This window comes from Ictalurus furcatus, chromosome 27, assembly GCF_023375685.1.
Source record: "Ictalurus furcatus strain D&B chromosome 27, Billie_1.0, whole genome shotgun sequence".
Taxonomy (NCBI): Eukaryota; Metazoa; Chordata; class Actinopteri; order Siluriformes; family Ictaluridae; genus Ictalurus; species Ictalurus furcatus.
Window position 1 is genome coordinate 13,127,014 of NC_071281.1, and position 21,562 is coordinate 13,148,575.

Sequence of the window (21,562 nt, forward strand, 5' to 3'; positions counted from 1 at the left end):
CTTCCTGTCTGCATTTGGGCTGGTTACATCTGTATCACCACATTGACAAGGTCACATGATCACATATCTACTCTTCATATAGCAGAAAATATGGGTTCTTTGGATAGTTCCTGCATCTACTTGACTCCCAGTTCTACTCGAGTCCCACTCTGAAAGGAAAACAGTAGTATAGATACAAACATTTAAAGGTTAAAATCTTTAAAGGTTCCCCCAGAGGGACAAACTGAAGAAACTTTACGGGTTCTAGATGTAACTTTTTTTTTTTTAAAAGTATATACTGCAGTATGCTTTTCTTAATCTGCTTTAATCTTCTGTACTTACTTTCAGCATTGAAGTCACAAAATTTCCCAAGCCCATTGCGACACTCGTGTTTGAGTCTGAATGAGGAAACAGGAGGCAGGCTTGGGACAACTCAAAAGGAATTTTTATTCCGTTTTTTCTGGAAGTGCTTTTTAAACACATTCTACTTTACAGTCTCACCCAGAGACACACAAAAACATGAACACACACACAGTTCAGCTCAGCTCAACTCGCACTTCTCACCTCCCTCAGTCCCTGCTTTTAAGACTAGCTATCACTTCGTTTCCCTTTCACAGGACACTGGAATTGACATAAGAGAAATAATGCAACTGTTCAAAAGAGTAATTCATTCAACTAACAACGGAAAATGCTTCTCACAGCCTATGTATGAGGTGCCTTATCTTTTCAAATGTTCCCACAAACAAGAAATATTAAACAGAACCTATTAAATTTGTGTAGTGCCAGAAAGTACTGATGAAAAAGTCCCTCGCACTGAAAGATTACATGGCCAACATAAAAAGAGAGACCAATGTTTCCGAACATGGAGAAAAAAAATGACATGCTCTGTTTGCATTTGAAACTGTGCACCTCTTTTGTTCATCTTCTCCCTCTATTTTAGTCTATTTATGTCCTGCTGTCTGCTTTATTTCCACAGATCTTTTTCTCCATGTGCAAATTTAAATAACTAGTTATCTACCTTCCTTATTTTTGTCTCAATTTAAGACTCATCCATCAATCTGCTTCATGGGTCATCCACCATCCTGACAGCTCACTGCTCTTCGCAACATAAATCCTTAAACAATCTAGTTAGTTTGTTTATGATTATTTTGAGGTGACTGCATATAACACTTTTAAAACTATCAAATCTTCCCTTGAACATTCCCTGGAACAACAACCTTCCCTCATACAAATAAAGCACAGCACCCCAACAAACCTTTATGGAAGCATTCTTAAATTCACTGGAAATGCAGTTCTAGGAATCAAGTTAAAGATGCAATAGCCAATTTGTTCCTTACTCCCTCACATCCCCTTCATGCCACACTTTGCTAACAAGCTAATACCTCAGCTAAGTGCACAGAAGTGCTTAAGAAGAAGAAAGAAAAAAAAAAGACAGTGACTGCACTTGTGACCATTCTTTGTGTGTTTAGTGTTATATAGTGAAAATTGAAAATGATATATATATATATATATATATATATATATATATATATATATATATATATATATATATATATATATATAGAGTGAACACTTGAAAATTGTCATGACAATCCTTTCTAATGTTAACTAGTTAAACCACCACTTTGTGCTCATGGGTGAGAAAAGGGGGAGGGCTCAAAGAGTAAAAAAAATAATAAATCTTGACAAATTTTGAGAAATCTTACCTCATGCACCATTAACCAGTGTAGCTGATCTATATCACTTTATACCACAGCTCTGCTAAATTCTTGAATCTGATTGGTCAGGTGTTCATAAATTTTTTTATAAGAACACCTCGGCCAGTAATTCTCGCTGCAATGCAAATAACAGGTATATATATATTAATGTGTTCATTCTCATAATCTAAATATTAACAGCTAATTCACAAGGATTGTACGACACACAGAATCACATAAGCTAATAACAAATGGATTCAAAATGTTACACAAAGAAAAGCAGAAAATTGTTGATACAGTGAAGCCTTCTGTGAGGAAATGTTTATTTACCATTTATGGAAGGAGTCTAAAGTGTCAGTGCTTTGAAATTGCCAGAAAATCTTCCACCACAGGCCATGTTGTCCTTTAATTAATAAAACATCAAACTGCTGTGTTATAAGAGGAATTAATCACTGTGACTTCTTGTTATTGGAAATTAATCAGCTGTGCGGTGGTAACGAATCACACCACCACATGGTTCTCATATCTCATAACATTTCCTGAAGTGTTTTATTCCCAATTATTTTGTACTTGCAAATTGTGACATTTAATACTGTCCCATTTCATACACATTTCTCTCAATATTCCTAATTATCAAGCACTTCATAATCCTGGGCTCAACATGGTCTTGCACTTTTTACAATTTTAACAATTTGCAAAATTCAATTCGTAGAAGATCTTATGATCGGTCTTAGTGTCTTAGTGTTTTACCTTTGATTCACATAAAATTAAATGAAATACAAATCATATCACTTTTTGTTTATTTGAATTTGCATGCATTTTCCAGGAGATCATATTGGTGTATATGCATCTTAAATGTTAAATCCAAGCTAAAACTCTACCCTTCACCCTGATCCAAGCTGAACGGGACTCACAACGCAAATATGAAATAAAACATTAAGAGACGAACTCCATATAAAGTCTTGAAACAAAAGATCTCCACTAGCAGATCTACAATAGCTGGATTCCCAGAGGCAGAATAGAATGATAGATGTGAGAGATGATAATGTAGAAAGAAACTGATCATTTTAGACAGCAGTGAACTCTGCTGCCGGCTCTGAATGACTGCAATTAGACTGTAGCCCATCTTCGAAAGTTACAGGCAGTTTCCCCCGAACGCAGCAAGCCACTTCTGGGCAGCTGACAAAGGAAGGCAACCAGCCGGGGAGTCGTTATGGCAACCACCTCTTTGCCAAACAGACTGTGTCGAAATTGGACAAGTGTGAGCACACGATCAATACCACCCTCTCACTTCCCATATGACAGTTCAGAGCCAGGCTGTGCAGGGAGAGAAATGCCACAGCACTACACCAATGCAGCATGTTACTGCATTGTAAGTAGCATGAGCATGTGAAGCCAGGTACACACAGGCCTCGGACTGTTTTTGAAGCTGTGAATCCTCTCAAACAAGGTAGTACCTTAAGGGGTTTCAAACAGTCTGGTTTATTTGCATGAGGTCACTTTTTGATAGAGACTAAGATTCATGTCTGTAAGTAATATTGGATAAAGTTGATCACCAAAAGCTGGAAATATAAAATTAATTATTGTACAATTCACTGCCACAGCTTCAGTATCATGAAGGTTGCAATCAAATCTAGCTTATTAATATTAGATGTCTTTGTAGTTTGCAAATTTGCCAAAGGTTTGTGGATACCTGACCCTCACACCCATAAGTGGTTCTTCCCCAAACTGTTGCCAAAGTTGGAAGCATGCAGTTATCTACACTGTCTTTGTATGCTGTAGAATTACAATTTCCCTTCACTGGAACCAAGAGACCCAAACTTGTTCCAGCATAAAGAACTTGAGCGTCCTGCATAGAGGCCCGACCTCAACCCCACTGAACTCCTTTGGGATGAACTGGAACACAGGCTGCACACCAGGTCTCCTCACCCGACATCAATGCCTGATCTCAGTAATGCTCTTGTAGCTGAATGGGGAAAATCCCCACAACCACGCTCCAAAATCTAGTGGAAAGCCTTTCCAGAAGACTGGAGGTTATTATAACGGGAAAGCGAGACTAAATCTGGAATGGGATGTTCAACAAGCACATATGGGTGTGATGATCAGGCATCCACAAACTTTTAGCCATATAGTATTACACATTACACAAGACCTTGGAAATGTTTTGCATATTTTCAGACATTGGAAGTATAAAGTTCCAATGGAAAAATCTGCAATTTTTAAATATTTATGAGCCATAACAATTTGACCCTTAATAAGATCAGAGCAGATTAAACTTTCAAACTTTGTTTGTTTATACTTTTGAGTAATACTCTGATTAAAACTACTTATTTCAATTTACTGGCATGGGATTAACTAATAATTTTATGAATAATATAATGTTTTTGTGCTTTAAAAGAAAACAAAAGAAAACAAAAAAAACCTTCCAATTCCAAGGTCTCAATTTACTACAGTCTTTCTCAGGAGTTAAATTGGAGGGGCATTAAAAACATATTAAACACTCTTTAAACTCATTGCCATGATATGTTACAGATAATGCAGAACAGTACTGTTCTTAAACTAACGGCAAGTTGGTGGACTGGGTAGCGTTGCTGCCTCACAGATCCCACATTCTACTAATGTCTGGTTTGGTTTTTCTGGGTTTTTCAGCTTCAGCCAACCTCCCAAAAACATACTGGCAGGTGGCTTTGTGACTGAACATTGCCCCGAAGTGTGAATGTGTGTGCATGGTGCCTTGCAACAGACTGGCATTCAATCTAGTGTGTTTTCCTGCCAAAAACCCCAGTGTGCCTGGGATAGGCTGCGGACCCAGTGTGACCCTGACCTGGTCATAAAGCAGTTAATGAAGATGAATGAATGAAAAAAATAATAATGAATGAATGAATGAATGAGTGAATGAATGAAGGTAGCACATCCCCACCACCTAAATCCCAATTTAACCCAAGTACACTTATACAGTAAACTAATACATATTTATACAAAATAAATCATTACATTTTAATCCATCAGGAAAGCAAATGTGAAAAATAAGTACACAAAAAGGTAGAGATTTTTTTGGGAAAAGTATATTAACAAAGAAAACTACACACATTTCAGCTCTTTTATTTCAATAACAGTGTTGGGAGTGTTAAAAACTTCAGAAGTAAAACTTTGTTCCTTCTCACAAATGACTTTTCATATATAATAAATATCTTTTTTTAAAAATATATACACACATTTATGTAACCATGCTTTAACCTGATGACTAACATCACTTTCAGCAACATTCTGTTTTACAGTGTGAGGGTTTTTTTTTGTTTGTTTTTCATACTTGGGAAAATTGTACAATGTGATTTCAAGCTTAATAAAAAGGCGACAAGTCCTGTGAGAAATATTTGATTAATATCTCATTATACAAACTTCATGTATGCTCTGTCAGCTTCAGTCATGACCTCTTAAAATCCAAAAGCAATAAGATAAGGAATAAACTAGTAATGCAAATGGCTAACACTAAGGCTCTAAAACACTAAGCGGCTAAATAGAAGTTAGCATCCCCATTTCTCTAGAGTTAAAGCCATGTGGTGTAGTGGAACAATATAAAATTTGTGAAAAATAACACTTACAAAAAGTAAAGCAGCATGCTTAAATACACAGAATTTAAAGTTGCATAATAATACTTGGAAAGGAAAGTTAAGTTAGTGCACCTGATATGACTGTCTATGGGGAGTTCATGAATACATTATGCCTGTGGTGCCTAAGTGAGTGTGTGGGTTGCTTAACCATACATCCTACCATGAATACCCAAGGCTGCTCATTAAATTCAACCATGCCTTTGTGAGAATTGATAAGACAGCAGAAAATCAAGACAGTCTGCCAAGTACTAGAGCAACCAGTCTAACTAACAGGTTGGAAATTTGAGCTAAACAGTATACTCTTATTTCTATTAACAAAATGCATAGTTTTATGGGCATACTGTTAAGCACCCATATTATACAGATCATGCGATGTTCAGCTAAATATTTGACAAGATTATATACAGTAACGCGACAGTCATTAATATATTCACTGTATATCTTTCTTTTTCCGATCGTGTACTCACTGTAACAAGGCAATCATTGCAGTTTGTTTTTTGTACCCTCTTTTCTCACCGTTTGTGCTGGTGCTTGTCAGCTATATTTCTAATTCAAAGTGCCTGTGTATATGTCCAACACAAATGAATTACACACACATATAGATATATATAACACTAACAAACCTGATCGTCTGAACATCTCTTTGGGTCAGTCTTAAACCTTTTTAAAAGCTTAAACAGTGGAGTGAATTGTCTATCAATTCTCCAACCTGGTAGATGTCAGTCTTTTATTCAGAAAGTCTTTAAGTGAGAGCAGTGTTGTCCTCAGGCTACTCCGCTATAGCAGAAAGCAGTGCCATGACTCCGACACCACAAAAGATCAACAGGATCTGTAGTAAAGAATGTCTGAGGAGATCAGAGCAAAAGGTTTGTGTTATATAGGTTATCTCTGGCCCTATTTCATCTCCATGATAAACAATAACATGATAAAACCTTGTGACACACTGATTTGTATATAGATAAATTGAATATTAAGGAACAAATATTGTAAACTAGTATGTAATATTTGAAGAAGTCTATGCAGAATTAAAATCTTCATTGTGAAGTGGGCCAGATGGATCTAATACCTGAAGTTGGTCTCCTCCAGAAGATCAGGCACCACATTGACCAATGCAATGTATAGAAAGCCTCCAGAGCTGAAGGGCAGGATCCAGGCTGCAGCATTTTCTTCAGGAGAGAAGAATAAGGAATAATACACATACGGCCACTACAGTGTCACACTGTTGAGAAGACCTAAAACAGAGGCTGTCAAATGGTGGAACATGGTCTGGATGTTGGACCCAACAAAGAATTTCAACGGATCGACCTAAAGATGAGGGTCAAGACCGGATCCCATAGGACAAAGTCATAGAAGCAGGCTTTGTTTTACTTTCTCGCAGGTGGGAGCGATCAGTCAGATATTAAGCACACAGGACAAAGAAAGGCCACGATAATTAATACAAGAGCTTAGCCTATATGATGCTTGCATGGTGTTTGCTACTTTTGTAGATTCATCCTGAATTCCTTTAGCAGTGTGCGTCAGTGAAATTACAAACAAAAAGAAAAACCTCTAGATTAAAAAAATAAATTTATTTATTTATTTATTTATTTTTTACACGTGAACCAATGCAGCTTCTGTAGCTTTTTTCCCCTTAATATCTTAGCTTATGAGGAAACCATAAATGCCTTATTTAAATGAAACAATAAATGATGTATGTACAATATTATCATGTGTGATGTGGTGTCTCACCTGCGCCTTGCTGTGACTGAGCAGAAAGAGCAAAACACGCCCCCAGAACCCCACCCAGTGCCGTGGATAACTGCATGCGTGCTGCACTCCAGCGATCAAACCCAGCACGCAGCAGAATAGCAAAATCTCCCACCTTTACACACACACACACAAAGAGCTTCACTATACAGTTATTCCAGGTATTAAAACCTACAATACCATTACTTTGTCCATAAGAGTCATCACAACATAGTCTTTGCCATATAACCTAGTCCTCAAATGCCTACATGAGACAGTTCTGAGAGAAAATGTTCAAACAATGACTCACAAATGCCTAATCATTCAATTAATATTGATTCATTTAAATGAACTGCAGTGCCACAAAGAATGATTGTGTGGTACTGCTACAACTCAGAGCACTGGGCCTTGCATTTCAAGTGCACTTAACATTAAAAGAGAGACAGAGAGAAAGACAGAGACAGACAGAGAGAGAGAGAGAGAGAGAGAGAGAGAGAGAGAGGGGGGGAGAGAGGGGGGGAGGGGAGAGAGACTCACTTCATGGGGGATCTCATGCAGTAGGATTGCAAAGGTTGTCAGAAAGCCAACCTGTCAGAGAAGAGAAAAACTCATGGGCTCAGATACACATTAAAGCACATGAATGGAAACATGTCATGATATGGAGACATGACAAATATCTGTCCACTGGTTTGTCTATAGACTAAAAATGAAAATGAGTAAAAATGAATAACACTTGCAGTGAGTGATATTTTAAGTTTATACATATGGGGATGTTGTATGGTTTTATTTTCACACAACTTTCCAAAATGTTCTTAGATTGCTTACATAAAACTACTTTTTTTGCGATAACGACAACAGCAACAACAATGACAATAATAATAATACAAACAAACAAAGGAATGGGGGGTAATAATTGATTCTGGGGATTAAATACTTAATAATAATAATAATAATAATAATAATAATAATAATTCTGGAGATGAGTGTATCAACTGAGAGCCCATACTGCATTTAGCAAAAACTGAAAATGTATGTCTATATTTCATTAAGAGCACTCTTGCCTGTCCAGTACACAAAATAAGACTATGTGTGGGTCTCTGAGAGGAAATAAACTGGATGCCACGCTCTCAAACTCCCACAGCAGACAAGCTGTGAGCCTTATGGTTCTCCACCTGGACCTTTCCTACATGCAGCTATCCTATTAATACTACACGACCAGCACGAAGAGCACAGCACCATTTTATACTAATCTCCTATTCTCTAATCTTTATGTACACAATGTGGAGGACTAACAAATGTACAATATATCCGTCAGACATCTATATGTATGGAAGGGAGAATGTAGCTCTTACTAGGCTACGGCACTACGTGTGGAAGAGTGTTCAAAAGCATGCAGCTTAAACAGTAAGGCTTCATGTTCTTTGGAAGCGGTGGGATCTGGCCTTTGCACTTCCAAACTGATAGTGAGCCAGGACAGACATATGACTTATGGAAATGGCCAAGTTAAACTGGGATACAAGGCAACTGCTAATTCAGTATGTGATGTGTCATAGACTAAGTCCAATATGGCTGCCCTTTCAAAGGCCAAAACGGCATGTTCCCATTTCTAAACTGTAGCAGCTTATTCACTATCCAGATTATCAAGCATGTCAACATCTAATAGGTGCTGGAACTTGCAAGTCAATCTTGATGACATTCAAATGGCTTAATAATGTAGCAGAAATTAGCATTAGCGGAATCTTGAGAAAAACTGGAACATGGCTTATTAATTACAGTAGACCTAATGTGTTCAAGCAGCTCACAGTAGGTATTAAATGAGTCCAAACGAGTGTCAGCGTGACACTAATCTCTCAGCTCTCCTACCTTCCTGCTGACTAGGAAGCTCCCTGCTACTGCCAGGCCGTGGGTGAAGTTGTCAATACAGTTGGCCAGAAGGTTCAGATAGCCACTCGTCTAGACAAAATAAGTTAATTCAGTTTTTAAAAAAACCCCACAATAATTACATAACCACTGAAACAAATTATTAGGATAAAACTTTTGAACAAAGCACTTTCAGTTCACTTGGGTTTGGGAGGGATGTGCAGTTTACATTAAGTTTGTGCATTTTAGCCTCCAACAAAAGCAATAAATGCTTTTTGTCTTCCACAAAATTCATGTGAAAATCCGAAAATCCCCTCCAGAATGTCCCAAGAGTAAAGATCTGGCACGTTGTCTCTCCAAACCACAAGTTCCAACTAACCTTTATCTTCTCTCGTCCAGGCTGTGAGCTGATGTCAGTCGTTGGCTTGGAGTTGGAATTGTTGTTGGAGCAGACGCCGTTTACCTCTGAGGATGTCGAATAGTCACACTGGTGATCTGCTGAAGAGGACTAAAAAGGAAGGGAAGAAAAAGAGACAGACATGTATGAGAATAAACACTAAATTTTCTGGAATTCAGGATGAATCGCTGATGGTCACGAATGGCTAAATGCAATGCAATCCAAAGTCACAATTATGGAAAAAGTCTCAATTGCAGTTTGGTTTTCTCCTTGCCCCAATACACCTACTGAATTTGGAAATTAACTAACAGGTGACTTGTCCCCCAGGAATGGAATTGAAGATCCCTGAAGAAGTTAAATAATACCGTTAGATAAAGATCACATTAGGAGCCGTGACATAAATGCAGATCATCCCAAAGACTTCACAAACTTTCTCACAACTATAAAGGAGAAGTGAGAAACTACTTTGACAGAACTGTTGAAATTTTAAAACGGTGAGAAGTTTTTTCCCCTCCACATTTCAAGCCTTCATAAGTCAAAATGACATCTCTGCATGTGAGATCATACACTACTGTAATCTAGGAAGGAGCTATGGGGGGGAAATCACAAGTTCTTTCATGAATTTAACAGAATCCTAGCCTGTGCCAAAGGGCATATTTTGACAAAAATAAACAAAAACAGGCCAGTTAAGTCCAAAGTGCTAATTTAGCATTTTCAAGTTAACAAATGAAACTTCGGTTTCCTTTTAAAGAGTCATTTGGAGAAGTTTCCTCAGATACTTGAGGCCATGAACTGTTCTCTTTTTCCTCTACAAAAGACAGAGGTCATTTAAATGGGCCTGAATGTTGTCAGTCTAGAACCAAGCAACTGAGATTTCCCTGTAAACACTGACGTGTTCAGTCTGAGATTTTCAGAGGCCACAGGATTTTTCGACTCAGTGGAACAGCAAAATTAGAAGTTTCCTCTCTGGTGGGGTTTTGCTCTCTCTTGCCTGTGGTTGCCGAGCTGCTGTATTGACTTCGGACGGCTTTTGCGTCTGCTGGTACATGAACGTCTGCAGCTGCTTCCTGTTGGACTCTATTTATAACCAACTTCACAGCCTTAGTTGTCAATCTACCTCACTGATCTTGTCTGGGCACACAGCACCACATGACCTTCAGTTCTCAAACAGCAATATAAAACAAAAGTAGCACAGAAATGATTAAATAAATGCTTGATTAGGATGCCCATATGCCCAAAGAACCATTATGGCTAGAAGAAATTCTCTGAAACCACGTTTCTTCCTGCATGTGATAAATCCTTGCATACTCATTCTGCCCTGACAACCAATGCAAATCCAACATGAAATTTTTTTTTATTAAATGTAGAGAGAAAGAGTAAGGGAGAGTGTATGATGCTTAAGCAAAGCAGAAGGAACAAAAATAAGGGAGCATAATACTTTGATCTTGGATGTTTGGCAAGGAAATAATTAATCCGGTCTAACCCTGTGTCTGTAGAACAATCAGACTGCATTGAACAAAAACAAAACAAAACAAAAAAAGGCTCAAGTCTTTCAGCATCTATTTTCTTCACTGCTCTGCAGGAGCAATAAAACTGGGTAGGTATTAACCTGTGCCTGATGCAATGCACTGAAAGTAAACCACCAAAAAAAGGGACTCTCAGTAGCCTCTAAACACCATGGAATTTTGCCAAGATTTGGGAATGGTACATAAACAGCTATACACACACATTTCAGACATGGGCATACAGCGCATATTTCAAGAGCTTCATACTGGCTGTGCTAATTGTCCACCTCAACCTGCCTCCTTTCTCAGGCTTCAAACTAGCTGACATCAAATGAAGGGAAAAGTTAACACAAATTCTGTTTAAAAAAAGAAAAAATAAAAATAAGGGGGGGGGGCCAGTGTCTTCATGGCAATTACACAGCAGTATTAAATAAGAAATGCAAATATTACTCTGCATAACTGTTTATATATTAACAAACTCAAAAAAAATATGTTCAACTTGATTTTAGATGTGTTCAAACAACTGTTCAAAACAGGCATCCAGAAAATGCAAGAGCCTGAGGTTTAGAAATACATTTCTTGATGCTTCAGAGACCATTTTACAAAAGTTATGCAAAAACGTTTTGGTTTACAAGGTACACGATAGCATCTGCAGTTTACTCGAGTTTCATTTTCACGGAGATTAACTGAGCCTAGAACTAGAGCCTGTCAGAGCAGCTAATGCAAACAGTAGCTTTTTAAAGACGTATTTACATGTAGGGAACAGCATACACACCGATCAACTATAACATTAAAACCACCTGCCTAAAACTGCGTGGGTCCCCCTTGTGCTGCCAAATCAGCTCTGACCCATCGAGGCATGGAATCCACAAGACCTCTGAAGGTGTGCTGTGGTATCCAGCACCAAGATGTTAGTAGCAGATCATTTAACCCCTGTAAGTTGTGAGGTGGGGCCTCCGTGGATCAGACTTGACATGATGTAAAAGAAAATGTGATTCATCCGACTAGGCCATCTTCTTCCTTTGCTCCATAGTCCAGTCCTGATGGTCACATGCCCATTGTAAACACTTTCAGAGATGGACAGGGGTCAGCATGGGCACTCTGACTGGTCTGCGGCTATGCAGCCCCATATGCAGCAAGCTGTGATGCACTGTGTTCTGACACATTCTGTCACAGCCAGCATGAACTTTTCAGCAATTTGTGCTACATTAGCTCTTCTGTGGGATCACTTGAACAACTTTTGGCAAGTACTAACCACTGCATACTGGGAACACGCCACAAGACCTGCCGTTTCGGAGAGACTCTGACCCAGTTGTCTAGCATCACAATTTTCACAATTGTATGCAATATTGAGTAGGTCAGCTATTCCCAAGCTGTCCCAAAGGTGTACCATCTTCAGTTAGAATACCCAATTGTTCATGGAAACAAAGCAAACCAAAATCAACTCTGTTCAGCCAAGATCGGAAACTCACAATTCAAAGACTTCACGTGTCTGGAGACAAGGGAGTGACTGTACTGGAAGACATTCAGGGGCATCACCCCTGGGGCCTTAGAAACTTGGATAAAAAATAAGCAATGGCTATTTTTGTAATGGTATCTGGAAAGAGTGCATTACATTCTTCCTCCACTTTAAGGTTTAGATATAGAACCTTAGGTATAGAAATAGTCCCCTGTGTTTTCTAGGTGGATAAAAAGGTTGCTGTCTAGCAAATATAATTGTATGTATGAGAGAGAGAGATAGAGTAAGAGAGTGTATGCATTGTAGGAAGGGGGAAAAAAACCAAGGAAAAATAATTAACAAGACAGTCTGAAATGTAAGCCTTGGCTTGACCTGCTAGGTTTCCGGGCCCGATGTGAAAAAGGCTTTGTATTACATCTGGTAAATTTAGACAGACATGGCAAGAAAAATAGAGGCTAATATTACAACTGAAGGAATCTTCAGAGAATATCAAGAGAGGGTGGAGGCAGTTATATAAGAGCAAAGAGTGAGCATAAGTTATTATAGAATATATCATTCAGAAAGACAGATGCAAACTTTTGAACAGATTTTTCTCAATGGGTGAATTATTCTGAACCTTAAAAACATGGAATTCCTCTTCAGCACAAGACCCACAGAAGTGAATATACCACACGTTGCTTTAACATATGCTCCTACTAAGGCAGTCCTGTAAACACACAGTGGAAAGCTGTTTAGTAAATAGTGAGCATTGGTCTTTACTGATATGGTGCCACCGTGAGGCTCAGAAATAAGTTGCATAATGCCAACTCCAACATGACGATGATGATCGTAGATTGAAAACAAGACAAGACAACAAAATCAGGAAAGCAGAAACGTACTAGGGAACCAATTATTGTCCAGAGAATTAATGTCCACAGAAAGGATCATTTCATGAGGCTGCTGATGCAACACACCTGAAATTAAACCCCAACAAACTCCAGGACATTTGATCGCCGTTTTGAAACAGTGCAAGTATGGGGAAAAAAAACCCGGACAGAAGATGCTGTAAATAATCACTGGCTGGCTGGCTGGAGCAACATGAAGCAAAGTTGTTTATTTTCCAATAACAGCATGTCCCAAAGTACTTAAGTCCTCTTACACCACAGCGATTTGCCAGGAATTCCATGTTTTTGTTAATTAAAGAATGTTGCATCATACTTTTTATCAGTTTATAGTAGCATTTAATGTTATCGAATGTCTGTAAGATAAGTTAGTTCCTGTTATCATTTACATTATAGCAGTTGTAACAGTCATTCTCTCAGCAGTCTCTCTTTTTCTCTCTCTCAATATCAATTAGTAGGGAATTACTTATGCCGAAAATATTCGCCTTTTGGGCGAAGGAGAAATTTTTTTTTTTAAGCTGCGCCATGCCCTGCACCGCATCTGATAAGTATGTCAGAATAGCAATTTGCAGTCTTTGCTAAGATGAGATTTCAAGAGAGGGTACATCGCCGAAGCACTTTTCTACGACAGGTCTGATACACCAACTGAAAGCACGACATCAAATTCAACATGCAGAGTACAACAAAGATTAAAAGTACACCGACCTTTTCAACTGATATTCATTCAAACACATGAAAATAATTAAGAAGCATAATACTTATAGAACTATACAAAAAGGCCATTCTTTTAAAAGAAAATTTTTGTTTGTTTGAATTAATGTAATTTTCGGTTTTCAGACAAGTGCATCCAGAATTTTCAGTTTCGGTCCAAATTTTCATTTCGGTGCATCACTATTAATAAGACTAAATAAGCAGCTTGTCATGTAACCTAAAAACCAGGAAGTGTCAAATCCCTGGTCTACTCTCCCATGGTGGAAAACTTATCAAGCACTGACATTGGAGTCTCCGTACATAAATGCTAAAAAAAAACTAATCATCACAAAACACTTCAAAATATTAACCATTCTACATTTTTATTTATTAAATAACAACAAATTTAAAAATTTGTTTATTAGCCATACAATAGGAGTTATGAGAGTCTGCCATAGACGTTAACACCTTCTGACCGATCATATTTGAGAATCCATCGACATTGTGGAATAATATTTTATAACCGTGTAGTATTGTTGCAGATGGACGACTTACGTTGTTGGCATGATTTATGGCACTGCTCTCTGAAGCACTCTCCTCATCTGGAAACATCTTCTCCAGCAGCAGGAAGGACAACAGTCCCATAACCACCCACAAGCCTTGGGTACGGTAGTGTTTCTCTCTCTGGTCTAACAACCCCAAAAAACAAACAAAAAAATAAATAAAAATAAAACAAAAACAGATAACATGATTAGATACATGTACAGATAGATGGTGTGACATGGGCTACTTGACAATATAACGCCAATACCATGATAAATTATCTTACAACAGAGCAAATTATATATATATATATATATATATATATATATATATATATATATATATATATATATATATATATATATATATATATATATATATAAATATTATAGTATATATATATATATATATATAAATAATAGAGCATGTACCAACTCTGAGACCAAGGACACAAATCAACGAAGCAAGTATTAAATAGGATAAGGAGAACCAAAACCACTATTTTTTAGACAATCAGCATAAAAACAGATCTATAAATCCCTGTTATAGATTTGTACATATTCTGTTATTCTGATGCTGTCCTTCTACATTTTGGATTTTTTGCACTTTATTTCATGACACTATTTCGGCACCTAATTACTGCCTGGCAGATAAAACACCGGTCAAACCAGACTATCCTCCTTACATGGGTTTAATAATAGCCCCGTCATGAATAAATCTTTTATAATAAAGCACAACAAAAGACATCCAGGTGAATGAAAGATGAAAGAACAGGTGGATGAACAGATGAATTACAAAACCATGTCTGGGTGGAGAAAAAGCAGGTCATCAGATGAATGCAAAGGAATACAAAGCAAAAGCTTGAATCGAAGAGACCAGGGTCAATAATAGAAGAAAAAAAAGAAAGAAAAGGAGAGCATTTATTTACTATTGCTGGATGTGTTAGCCCAAGCTTCAGGGAGGAGGTGGAGGAAGACATCACCAAGGAGACCTCCAATTGCAAAACTCAGCAGCTTCTTTAGGTTCTGGCAGCCAGCTGCAGAAAGAAAGAGAGTCAATGTTAGCATGAATCTTTGGCTTAACACTTTCATACATTCTTACCAGACAACATTTAAACAGCTCAGGCATTTTGTCTTATGTAGTCATAACAGATAAAAAAACCAACCAAGGCAGGGAGGATCACCACACACTTGTTATTATGCACTTAAGAATTTGATCCTGAGAGGATCACTGTGACTATTGCCCAAAACAACAGGACATTAGTTCTGCTCAGCTGTTGATTACCTCATTTATTTTGTAATTTAATGTTGAGTGCAAAAGTATGCAGACCCACAAGACTGCTTGGCAAATTGATACTGTATATATGGTATAACACTGCTATTCATCATACATAGACTTTCTTCAAATCAGGTCTGGAGACCAAAACATATGACAAAATACTGACCAACAATAATTCTTCTTTTTTCTGTTGTGTTTTATAGTCTACAAACTTTTGCCCATCTCTATAATGTCAGTTGACTTGTACATTAGTTCTAAAAAAATAAAATAAAATAATAATAATAATAATAATAATAATCATCTGCCTTCATCAAGAAACATTCAGATAATAATAATAATAATAATAATAATAATAATAATAATAATCTGCCCTCATCAAGAAACATTCAGGGATCATTTCCTGTAAAAAATAAACAAACTACTTAAAACATTTTTTTTAAAACCCCACAACATTCCAGAGACTTTTTCCTGACAATTAAAACTTTAAAAGTATGTTTTGCTGCTGTTTTTACAGATCAATAAGTGCATCATAAAAATGTGAAGGCTATGTTAATGCAGAGAACATATGTGAATACCTACAGACAAACTGTCATTGGTCTTACTCTGGCAAAAGAAAATACACACACCGTCCACTTTATTAGGAACATCTGTACACATGCACATTCATGCAGTTATCAAATCAGCCAATTATGAGGCAGCAACTCAATGCATAAAATCAAGCAGATACAGGTCGAGAGTTTCAGTTAATCCTCACATCAAACAACAGAATGGGGATTTCTGAGACTTTAACCTGGGATCTCTCACATACACACCTCTATAGTATACAAAGAATGGTGTGAAAAACAAAAAATACTGGGTGAGTGACAGTTCTGTGGGCGGGAATGCCTTGTTCGTAAGAGAGGTCAGAGGAAAATGGCCAGATTTGGTTGAGCTGCCAGGAAGGATATAGTAATCTCTCATCCTGAGATGCTTTTCTGCTCACTATGGTTGTAAAGAGTGCTAATTTGAGTTACTATAGCCTTCCTATCAGCTCATACCAGTTTGGTCATTCTCCTCTGATCTCTCTCATCAACAAGGTGTTTTAGCCATCAGACCCTGTGCACACAGGATGTTTTTTGTTTTTCGCAGCACTCTGCGTAAACTCTAGACAGTGTTGTGTAAGACCAACAGTTTCTCAAACAGTGAAACCAGCCCAGCTGGTACCAACAACCATGCCACAGTAAAAGCCACTGAGATCACTTTTTTTTTTTTCCCTTCATTTTGATGTGAACATTAACTGAAGCTCTTGACCTGTATCCACATGATGTTATGCATTGTGCTGCTGCCACCTAATTGGCTGATTACATAACCGCATGAATGTGTACCTAATAAAGTGGAATGTGAGCGTATATACTGTGATATACTTTTTCATATCTGCTCTTCATATCTGACAAATGCCATGGGATGGCCATGTTAAATTAATTGCTTTTGTCAGGGCCATGCAAACAAGGAGATACTTATCCTAAAAAGCATTCTTTTGTTCAACATCTGTAGTACACAGAAAAATCCCCTATAGCTACACATTTGTTTTTTTTTCCCCTTTGTGCAACAGGATTAGGAAGCTAAATCTGTTATATAGAGCATGTGCCATCTTTAATCCCCTGCAGCACAGGGCACACCCAATGCACCATAATTAATAGGGCTTTAACCAAACTCCTACCCACTGTGTTCTGCTTGAACTGGTCAAACTCACACATTCCACTTGACTCATAACATTTCCTCCCTGGAACCAGACTAGGAAAGTATATTTATACATCTTCAATGAAAAGCAACAGAGCAGTGAGGGCACTTCTGGCGTGATTGCTTTATGACTTCTTGAGCATTTTCTTATGAACGCCGAAGCATGAGTGGATATTCGGACAAGTCTTGACAGGTGTGGGAAGAATTCCTTAAGGGCTCTGCTCAAAATATTTTCCAAATGAGTTCAGCTTTCATTAAGAGGACTCTCATCCATGGCTGCATCTGGCCACATAACAAGATAACTCTGTATTGACTCAGCTATTCTGAACTCACAGAATTACACTGCTACAATGAGACATCTGCCTGCACAAGTTAAAAATTAGCTCACACATCAAATAATATACTGTAAAGCACACTAAGCAACGACATTCTTTGTGCAACTTATGAGAAACACTGATGGTTCAGTAACTACTGAAACTCTGCCTGGATAAGTTCAGGTCAGAAAATGTGCTGCAAAGTTATTTAGGAGCCAAAATTGTGCTTGAATTGACAATAGAAATCCAGTGTAATACATTGAACTCCAGCATAACAAAGACATGTTCTTTTACTGTGAAATAGTTTCCAGGTTTCAAAAGTTCCAGGATATGATAATCATGCAGAAATTATACTTTGCGCAGTGGAAAAGACACTGAGATCATTTAGCTCTAACGATGAAAAACTATTCTTGTAAACAGTAACCGTTTCTCATACTAGGATCTGTGATGTTTTCATGATTCAGTGTGTAGCCTTATCCTCTCCTTAAGGTAGCAACAACTGCAACCTTGGGTCATTCTTTGACTGGAACACACAGTGTTCAGGATTATTTTACTTCCAAGTTGGAAATGTGACAGATCCCTGACTAGAACAGAGAACAATAAAGCAGGTATGACTTACCCTCAGTTTTCAGTGCTGCTCCTGCCTCAATAGGGATCACTAGGAGGGGGAAGATACCACTGAGCCCCACAGCAATAGAACCCACAAGGGAGCAGAACCAAACATCTACGCCCTCTCCGGACAGCAGCTTGGTGAGACTGTGGAAGCCCAGCATCTCCTCGGCGCACCAGGTACCTGGGCCTGCAGCAGCTGCCGTTGCATGAGCCAGCGCTGTCTGAGCCACTTTCTTCTCACTGGAAGAGGATGTAGAGGTGACGGCCAGCAAGGTGGCACCGACCAGAACAGCAGCCAGAGCCCAAATGGGCCTCCCAGGCCCAGCGCTCATGAGGCCAGACTTCCGTAGAGTGCTCCTGATCAACATGCAGGGTGCTGCAATGCAGAAAGGAGTCTTCAAACACAAAAATCGATATGACAAGAAAAAGGGGAGTTAGATTCGTTTCAATACTTTACAGAGAAATGCTTTCATTACTGAATCAAAACATGCATTCCTTCCATTAAGCTGTAGATTGAATCATTAAAGCAAAATGTCTTTATTACGTTAGTTCCTGCATCTTAGATCACTGCAACAAAAGAATGAGAAGATATTTTGATATACATCTTGACACATAAACTGGCAATTAAGTAATAATAAATGCTTAAGGTCTGGACACCCAACTGCATTTCAATAAAAATAACTTTTTTTTAAAAAAAACAAAAAAACATTGAAACTAGTGATATACTGATCCAGGGCATTGGTGTCACGGTGTCACAAAACCAACTTGAAAGGCTAAACTGTTATCAGATAGCCCAAATAGTCCAAACTGATCCACTGACGATTTATGTGGTAAACGTGTTATACTGGGTGATGGGACACAAATTTAGGATATGAACACAGGAAAAAAAATTCACATCTCCACTGTGCAAATGTCCTGCATTACTTAGAAACAAAAGATCAGAACAGAATTTTGGCTTGGTTACTCTGAAAAGATGAAATCAGATTCTGATCTATACTTAAATACAAAATTGTTTATAAAATGGAAAAAGTCAGCTTAATACATTCCTACTACTACAGGCATTAAAAGATGCATAGAAACTTAGCTTCCCTCCCCCCTAAAATATTTCCAAAGTATGAATTATGATATTTTATTGTTACCATATTTGTAATCCTAGCAGAAAATACAAGCAGTGGGAAAAGCGCCATAGCTCAAACCAGTAGCAGGGTGTTTACAACATGCGCATGCGCACTCGAGCCCAGCAGTATATATGAAGTTTAGGTTGATCCAATTCTGGCCTCCACATGGATGGATGTTCATGGAGTTCGTCACAGTTCTTTAAAACGCAACACATGAATAATATTGCACACAACCTAATTAGGTTGGAGACCTGGACAAACAATGCAAAGTGTTTCTATGGCTCGGGATACAAAAGAGCGTTAGTGTTGATCTAAAGCGGTGTGATGCAGAGTAGCGGATGAAGTTAATAGAGTAACCGAAGGCAGTTACATTTTGAAGTCAATGTACAAACCATGAATGTGATTCAAGAATGTATAGCTAACTTTAGATGCAACATAACTAAGACAAAATGACAAACTGCACGCTGCAGTGTGTGTGTGTGTGTGTGTGTGTGTGTGTGTGTGTGTGTGTTTGTTTTAGTGCCAAACTGCAGATATATATTTTTCAGTCTCTGGGGGCTTCGGATGCTTGAAATGCTTTGCGACAATTTGACTTCTGCAGGCGACATAAAATTAGCAAATCTAGAAATTTCTCCATTTGTGTTTCGGGTAGCAGAATACTTTGGGAAAACTTTGGAAAGCTTAGAAATAGCAGCTCCTTCAGTAAACAAACTCGATTAAAGCTCTCAATCTATCTCCTCGGCGTTGTAAGCCTGAACACAAATGCTAGTTGTTGCTTTTTCAGAAATGATGTGCGAATAATAATTTGAATATCGATATGTTTTTCTTATCTTACCCTGCCGAGAATGCTGAAATGTCTCCTCCGGCTTGTCCCTGCCATCCAGTACAGCTGAGTCGCAGCCTGAAATGAGAAGGACGGGAGACAGCGTTAACTGTCTTGTTGATTATCCTACCCCCAAGCCACGTCTCACCGACCGGAAGTCACGTATTACAAACCGGAAATTCTTCGTAAGACTACAAAATAGGCGGCGCATGGAAGGATGGAGGTATTTCCGGCTCCAAAGTGGAAACCCATTGGATAAAGAGTCCGCTGAAGAGGCTGAGAGGCCAACGAGACACAAAACATCTGGATTCATCATTACCATGTGTTTACAAAACTGATTCTCCAGCTGTGTTGTATCATAATTGTAGGTCATGTCTACAGATAAAAATGCCTTCCACTCCCAAAGTAACTGCTAATCCTGAGTGTAGAATTCGCAGTCTTCAGATATCTAAATAGTATAATAGACTTTAAAACCTTTCGGGCCAGTTGGACCCTCTGGTTACTCATAAATTGTAATTAATTCCGTATCCTGGTCAGGATCCTATCGCAGGTGGATCTGAAGTCTATCCTAGGAACACTGGGCATGAGGCATGAATACACCCTGAATGGGTAGCCACTTCATCACAAGGCACCATGTGCATAGACATTCACACACTCATTCACACCTAGACGTAATTTAGAGTAGTCTTTAACAACCAAACAGCATGTTTTGGGGAGGTGGGAGGAAACTAGAGAACCAGGAGGAAACCAACACATGCACAAAACGAGCAAGGAGCTGTGAGGTCCAAGGAGATCCACTGTGAAAAAATACCTGGGCCTGAGGACATAAACTTTATTTTAACAGGCATGTTTTGATTTTTAGGTCCCTAACTGCTCAAACTTCAACACTGGCAAGATTACTTCGTAAGAGTAATCTATTTACAGATGTCACTGGTTTAGAGATCTAACGAGTTACTTTTTAGATTATTTAAAAAGTGTACTATAGTCAGATTACCTTCGGGTCACTTCTGATCTAATAGGGTAATAAGGTTTTATTATTATTGCAGGTCAAATAATATTGTACTGTATTAATTGGTTTTTAAAGTACAAAAAAGGAAAATGAATAAAAAATGAACACATTTACGCTGATAATGAAATTCTCTTCTTTCATTTAAATTCTGTTACTTCAAAGTCCTTAAATTTCTGATTAATATATTTCAGTGATATTTCTTATGTATTCATTAAGCTGTTTTCATTGCTTGCTTTTAATTGGCTGGAAACGTGTAGATAATGAATATAATGCACTGTAATGCAATAGAGAGTCAGATGTAAAGGTTTTGTGCATTCACAGTTTATGTAAACTGAAAAAAAA

The 21,562-nt window shown here is 38.1% G+C and overlaps 1 protein-coding gene across 2 annotated transcripts; it reads right to left on the reverse strand.

The window, feature by feature from the left end:
• Window positions 1–4,762: 4,762 nt before the first annotated feature.
• On the reverse strand, window positions 4,763–20,377 carry slc39a13 (solute carrier family 39 member 13). Of its 2 annotated transcripts, none has more exons than XM_053617169.1 (10): window positions 20,224–20,377; window positions 18,278–18,665; window positions 15,276–15,383; window positions 14,360–14,493; window positions 9,252–9,380; window positions 8,876–8,965; window positions 7,550–7,600; window positions 7,016–7,148; window positions 6,354–6,453; window positions 4,763–6,132 (listed from the first exon to the last, which is right to left on the reverse strand). In XM_053617169.1, the coding sequence occupies exons 1-10, from the start codon at window positions 20,266–20,268 to the stop codon at window positions 6,057–6,059; spliced, it is 1,254 nt and encodes a 417-aa protein (XP_053473144.1). In that variant the 5' UTR covers window positions 20,269–20,377; the 3' UTR covers window positions 4,763–6,056. The 2 variants fall into 2 exon arrangements, with proteins under 2 accessions (XP_053473144.1, XP_053473145.1); XM_053617170.1 differs by having other exon boundaries at window positions 18,278–18,646; window positions 20,224–20,367.
• Window positions 20,378–21,562: the final 1,185 nt, after the last annotated feature.